The sequence below is a fragment of the Carlito syrichta genome, unplaced genomic scaffold, assembly GCF_000164805.1.
Source record: "Carlito syrichta isolate Samal-C Ts95f unplaced genomic scaffold, Tarsius_syrichta-2.0.1 Scaffold302429, whole genome shotgun sequence".
NCBI lineage: Eukaryota > Metazoa > Chordata > Mammalia > Primates > Tarsiidae > Carlito > Carlito syrichta.
Window position 1 is genome coordinate 381,258 of NW_007246525.1, and position 6,528 is coordinate 387,785.

At 44.4% G+C, this 6,528-nt stretch overlaps 1 protein-coding gene across 2 annotated transcripts; it reads right to left on the reverse strand.

Annotated features, from left to right (window-relative positions):
- Positions 1-3,217: 3,217 nt before the first annotated feature.
- On the reverse strand, positions 3,218-6,250 carry LOC103258978 (E3 ubiquitin-protein ligase Praja-1). 2 transcript variants are annotated; one of them, XM_021711643.1, is made up of 2 exons: positions 5,749-6,250; positions 3,218-5,181 (listed from the first exon to the last, which is right to left on the reverse strand). In XM_021711643.1, exons 1-2 carry the CDS (start codon positions 6,039-6,041, stop codon positions 4,155-4,157), a joined length of 1,320 nt encoding a protein of 439 aa, XP_021567318.1. In that variant the 5' UTR covers positions 6,042-6,250; the 3' UTR covers positions 3,218-4,154. The 2 variants fall into 2 exon arrangements, with proteins under 2 accessions (XP_021567318.1, XP_008054842.1); XM_008056651.2 differs by having other exon boundaries at positions 3,218-6,250.
- Between the last annotated feature and the right edge of the window lie 278 nt (positions 6,251-6,528).

A 6,528-nucleotide genomic window follows, 5' to 3' on the forward strand; every position in this document is an offset into this window, starting at 1 on the left:
ATTTTATTTTTTTTATGTATTGTAGAGATGAGGTCTTGCCAAGTTGCCCAGGCTGTTCTCGAACCCATGGGCTCAGGCAATCCCCTCACCTCGGCCTCCTAAAATGCTAGGATTACAGGCTTGAGCCACAGCACCCAGTCAACACATCAGCTTTTAAAGGATGGACAGAATGTAGGCAGAGCTGGAAAGGACACTCTAATTCAGAGGTCCCTCAGTATGTGGGTGGAAAGGTTTCACTGGAATAAAAGGCTAAGATAAGCATAGTGCCTTAGAGCGCATAAAGACCCTTTTGATGGTTCAGCTGTAGCATCAGCTGTGGGGACCACTGCATGAAGTTAGAATGCTCTGCTGCAAAATTTAGTGGTTTATATTCCAAATCAGTGACCAAATTTGACGCCCTTTATTCTTCAGCCCAAAAATAAGGCCAGAAACCAAAAAGTAAAGTGTGGTGTGTGGTACCTTCAATGAACATGCCAAATAACCTGTGCTCAGAAATGACTGCTTTGTGTCTACAGGTCCTAGAGGACAGCTATTTTAGAATCATGACTCCAGGTGCCAACAATGGATCCACTACATCATAAATAAAAACTGCCCAATCCTTAGCCATATGGGATGTCTCATATGATGTGGAAAATAGGCACAAAAGTGGGCTATAGTGTTGGGGTTCTCACAAACAACAGAAACCTACTAGTTTAACCAGAAAAATTTTATTGGAAAGCTATGCAGAGGCTTGGGGAATTGGCCACCAGCACCATCAGCATGGGACCCACACCACCGTACCCACCCCTACCATCATCATCACCACCAAAACAGCAGCACAGAGACAAATGCTTCAGGAACCTCTGAATTCCTCCATCCAGATTTGGAGTACTGGGCATGAAAGTCTGGTGGGCTGTGGTGAAGTCCCAGGTCCAAGTAGAAGCTTCTCGGAGCCCCAGGAACACAGGTCTCAGGCTCTGTGGTCTTCTTTTGTAGAGCATGCCTTACGTCCACCAAGACTCTGCAATTGCAGGTTTCTCCCATATCATCATGGGGCTTCAAGTGCTAGGTAGGTGACCTCTTCTGTGGATAAACGAATTCTGACTAAAGAACAAGTTAGGGTCATTGCTTTGCTGTAGCCACAGGGAGAAAGATGATCAGGATCCCAGCGTGCTCCTTAAATATACCTCCTTGTGTGGTGCTGGTCAGGGCACAGCAAAGGTTAATGGCAAACCACCACAACCACACCCAAAAAGGGCCCTCCAAGGACTCTGGTTCCTAGACATTCACAACTAGCTGAGGTGCAGGCTGAAGGCCAAGGGTAAATGCACAATGGCTCATGGAGAACAAAATAATAAATATCAGCCTGACCAGTTGCAAAAAAAAAAAAAAAAAAAAAAAAAAGACTGGTTTCTACTCATGATTCTGTAACTGCAGTCAGAAAATAATATTTTTATTTCCCTAAATTAAAAAAAAATTGATTTTACTTATTTAACACTTGTGAAAATGCACTGACACTATAAAAATATCAAGCAGCCGGGCTCGGTGGCTCAGCCTGTAATCCCTCGCCTTGGGAGGCTGAGGTGAGTGAATTGCCTGAGCCCGCGGGTTTCAGACCCGCCTGGGCAACTTGGTGAGACCTCATCTCTACAATAAATCAAAAAATTATCCGGGTGTGGTAGCGCGCGCCTGTAGTTCCGGCTACTTGGAAGGCTGAGGCAGAAGTATCACTGGAGCCCAGCAGGTCGAGGCTGCGGTGGCCGGGAGCGGCCACTGTACTCTCCAGTCTGGGTGACAGAGTGAGACTCCAACTCAAAAAAAGAAAAAAAAAAAATCAAGCAAATACATTATTTCAGGTGAAAAATCAAGCCTCCTTCCAAACTGCTGTCCCTCAGACCTCTGCTGCACCACCTAGAGGTAACCCTGCCATCAGTTTGGCATGCAGCCTTCTAGACATTATGTCTTGAAGGCCCTTCCACATCAGTACATTCAACATTTAACTGCTGCACAGCATTATTTTCATACTACCAAAGGACCCAGGCAGAGATACAGGGCATGCGCCACTTGACACGGAGATAGCTGTTATCCAAATTGCTTTCCAAAACGGTTGCTTTAATTACATGCACACCAGCTACATGAGTCTTATTTCTTCTCCTGCTAACCCACACTAGATATTGTCATGATATCTGATGGATGCAGTTATGTTTCACTGGTGGTTAATTTACAGGTCAGTGAGTACCAGTGAGGTTTGAATGTTAACAATATCCAGGCTGTTGGCAATATGGGAAAACAGCTCTGTTGACAGGAGCATAAATGAGTACAATCACTTTGGAAAGCAACCTGGCAATGTCTAATTGGGGTAAAGATGCTCAAACCCAAGGACCCAGAAATTTCACTTCCATATACTTACTCCATATACAAAAAAACTTACACATGTGCACAAAGAGATATCTTTTTGGTATGCTCACTGCCACAAAATGCTGGGAAGAATCTAAATGTCCACCAATAGGGGAATGGGTAAACTGGTATTTTGTACACAGCAGTAAAAATACATAAACTAGATTCACATGTACTGGAATGGTTAAGTCTCAAAAACACTGTTGAGTGCAAAAATCAAGTTGCAAAATGATACATTCATTCTATCAATTATATCCATTTTAGAAACATTAATGCTCTATTTGATTATGAATATGCACACACATATATACATATACATACACACACTTATATATGTCTAAGGACATATCCGGCTGGGTGCGGTAGTTCAAGCCTGTACTCCCAGCACTTTGGGAGGCCAAGGCGAGAGGACTGTCTGAGTTCAGGGGTTCGAGACCAGCCTAGGCAACTTGGTGAGACCTCTTCTCTAAAATAAATTTAAAAAATAAGCCAAGTGTGGTAGCGCTCACCTGTAGTTCCAGCTACTTGGAAGGCTGAGGCGGAAGGATAACCTGAGCCAAGTAGGTCAAGGCTGCAGTGACCGGGAGCCTGCCACTGCACTCGAGCCTGGGTGACAGAGTGAGACTCCAACTCAAAAAAATAAATAAATACATAAATAAAAATAAAGACATAATCAAGATGTAAACACCATTTTCTGGGTAGTGCTTACCTCTGTGGAGGAAGGAAGGTAAACATAAATATGATGGGGGTGAGGAACATCTCCTATGCCTGAAAAACTTTACTGAAGAGAAAGGGGGAGAAAGGGGGGAGGAGGAGACTGGGAGAGCAGGCAGAGGGGAGAGATTGGGGGAAAGATTGGGAGAGATCTGAAGCAAATATAGCCAAATGTTAAAACCAAATGTTCACTCTATGTGAGTGAGTACCTGTATTATCCTATACTTGTCTGACATATTTTTCTATTCCATCTGTGTCACTGTGTTAAGCTATTAAATTGGCATATAGTTTTACTTTTTTAACCATTCCCTCTGAAAGTTACTAGGTTGTCAAAGGTGATTTTAACTCATAAATCCCTACAGTTTGGATTTATTCCTATCATTGTTTTGTATATTTACCATGCTTTCTCGTTATTTCTTTCCTTCTCTGTTTGACCTTTCCCCTCGAAGTGGTTGGACAATCATACACTGTTTTCCTCAATTTTTTCTTTGCTGTTGTTGGAGTCAGCATTTCCAGTAAAAAAAAGTTTTTCTACCATTGAGAACACCAAAAAATTCTTACTTTTGATGCAAATCCAGGTGGTCAATTAAAAAGTCACCTAGTACCACTGTTTCAGACAAAACCAAACAATCCCATTAGACCATGTAAAACCAAAAGAATAACTTTAATAAGCTTTTACAGCACTGTCATTATTACAGGGACATTAAACCATAACATGCAACAAAGATGATTTTGACTTTTGGAAATATTTAACAGATAAGCTTGACCTGACAATTACCAGCAACATATTCCACTGAAGAAAACAAATGCGACTTTTTTCAGGTTAGAAAGTGTTTTTACTGCAATCTCAAGTAGCATTTACAAACTTAATTTTCCCTTTCTAACCTCCAAAATTATGATTTTAATGCAACCATACACAACTGTTTTCACACTGGAAATAATAACGAGGAATCAACAGGTTTAGTCTAAGTGACTAATTGGTTATGTTTTCACTGTTAACTTTGAGAGGGCTCCTGCAGTAGTAGGGTGGGAAAAATGAGAGCAGGAGTAAACAGCCTTGATCTTTAGGGTTGGGGAGGAAACACACAGCGGCACACAGGGCAGGTGCCCGATTTTTGAAGCCAGATGGACACACACGGCTTATGGAAATAGTGATGGCAGGGCAACTCAGTTGCCACCTCCCCCTTCACATACTCACTACAGCATATAGCGCAGCATATGTCGTGACCAACCATGCTGTAATCATCAGTGACCAGGATCTTGGGAAGAGAACTGATGCTCTTCTTGCTCGCTGGTGGATTGTCCACCTCCACATTCACTGCAAGAGACTCCAAGTGTTCGAGGGCATTTTCTGTTGCCTGGGTCAGTCGTTCTTCAATGGTCACGTAAGCAGGGAACTGAGGATCCCCATAGGTAATGGCTTGAGCCACTCCTGGCCAGTCTACATCTTCACTCACACTGGAGTTATCTTCAATGTAGTTATTTCCATCTAGCACGAAGACTCCAGAATGCATCAACTCAGGACCAGAGTCATTATCTCCTTCACTGCTACTCTCATTGTCATTGTACTGGAGCCAAGGAATTTCTCCTTCTTCCAGGGATGCCTGGTCATCTTCCTGAAGCGGTGCTTCTCTAGCTTCCTCAAGATAATTGGGGCCAGTGCTGCTAGCACTGGCCCCGGCAGTGGCACTGGTACTGGGGCTAAGGTTGGGACTGGCACTCACCCAGGATTCCTGAGGTTCACGCTCTTCATTTCCCGAAGAAGTCTCCCAGCTTTTGCTACTGGAGGACGGAGTTTCTTCCTGACTTCGATACTTCGTAAGCAGAGCACTAACCCATCCTGTGTCACCGTCAGAGTCTTCATCACGGTACCTGTTGTAATCATCACCATACGTACAGAAGTCAGGGTTGGCCACGGTGTGTTGCTGCCTTGGCACCTTTTCTGGTTTCATTTGGCCACTCCTCTCTTCCCTCTTGTCTTCAGGGTGCTTTGACTCAGAATAGCCACTCGAACTCCTGCGTCTGCCTCTTCTTGTTGTGCCATTCGAGCAGCCTTCATCCTCATAGGCGGTCTCCCTCCACCTGGAAGTACTGTGTGGCATATCATCATCATCATCTTCATCATTGGCATCAAGAAATGGTTTTGGTTTCATGAAGTTTGGATTTTCCAGATTTCGAATTCTGGGCCTTACCACTGGTTCCTCTGCGCTGTTTGGGATGTTTCCCCCATTATAAATTATCACAGAAGGCCTGCTGGGAAGCACAGGTAAGTTCTGCTCTTCTCTCTCCTTCTCCAAGTGGTTACTGCTTCTAGCTACATTGCATTTACCAGAAAAAGACTCAGAGGCCACACCATTTTGTGGCAGGAACTCAGGTTTACTAGAAGACGACCTTGATGCAGGGGCTGGGTCTAAATTGTCATAATCCTCTCTCTCATCACTATTGAAATGAAAGGACTGTGGAGGCATCCCAGCCAAAAACATTGCCACTCTCTCTCTTGAGTAAAACTTTTTATCTTTGCGAGTTTTCCCTCTCACTACTGGTTTCTCAACAGGCCCAGTCCCCTCCTCCTGGCTGTCGTCTGCCCCATAAGAGTCAGCATGTCCATAGGCCATTGCTCTTCTGCGACCTGAAGCCCTATACTCTCTTGGTGGATACCTGGAACAGGCCTCATTATCAAGACTCAGGCTGATTCTGGAACTCTCACTGTCATCCCACAAATGACGAGTGGTGGAAAATGGTGATCGGCTCCTCTTGGTGGTTTGACTGGGGGCTGATCTGTGTACTGGGCTATCAGATGTTGTCATTCCCTGGGTGGCACCACGTTCCTGCTGACTCGTGGATGGCCTGGAACTGACATAGGCATGCCTTCTTCCATACTTCCTGCCTGAACTGGACTGATACCCTCCTGCTGGTTTGGGCAATTCAGGCTTGCTAGCTTCCTGACCCATTGCTCTGACTTAGGAGGGTTTCCAATACAGCTGGGGCTCAAGCTCCTGCTCCCTGTACACGTTTTCAGAGATGGGAAAGTCAAATCAGTTCAGGATAAAGGAGTACTTCATCAGACGGGTAACAGAAAGAATTAGGGGCCTTTAAAATTAATTTCGCTTTCTTCAAGGGCCTGGAGTAGCATTCCAGTGACGGTCAGGTGTAGATCTGGAACACATTTTTAATGTTGGCAAAATGAATACAAGAGTGAGTCTGCAGGAAAACCAGACTTACGGGAGACTCTGACAGAAGCTAGGGGTGACTAGACACTGGGAGAGTGGGTGAAGTGCTGTGGGATGGTGCCAATTGAGAAAAAAAGACTGCTGTGAACTTTTTGTGAGGTGTCTGCACTTTTCTGAGCCCTGCACAAACAGAAGAAATGCAAACTGGAATAGAGTGAAAAATGTAGATCAGTGAGTATGTGAGTGTGTGTGTGTGTGTGTGTGTGTG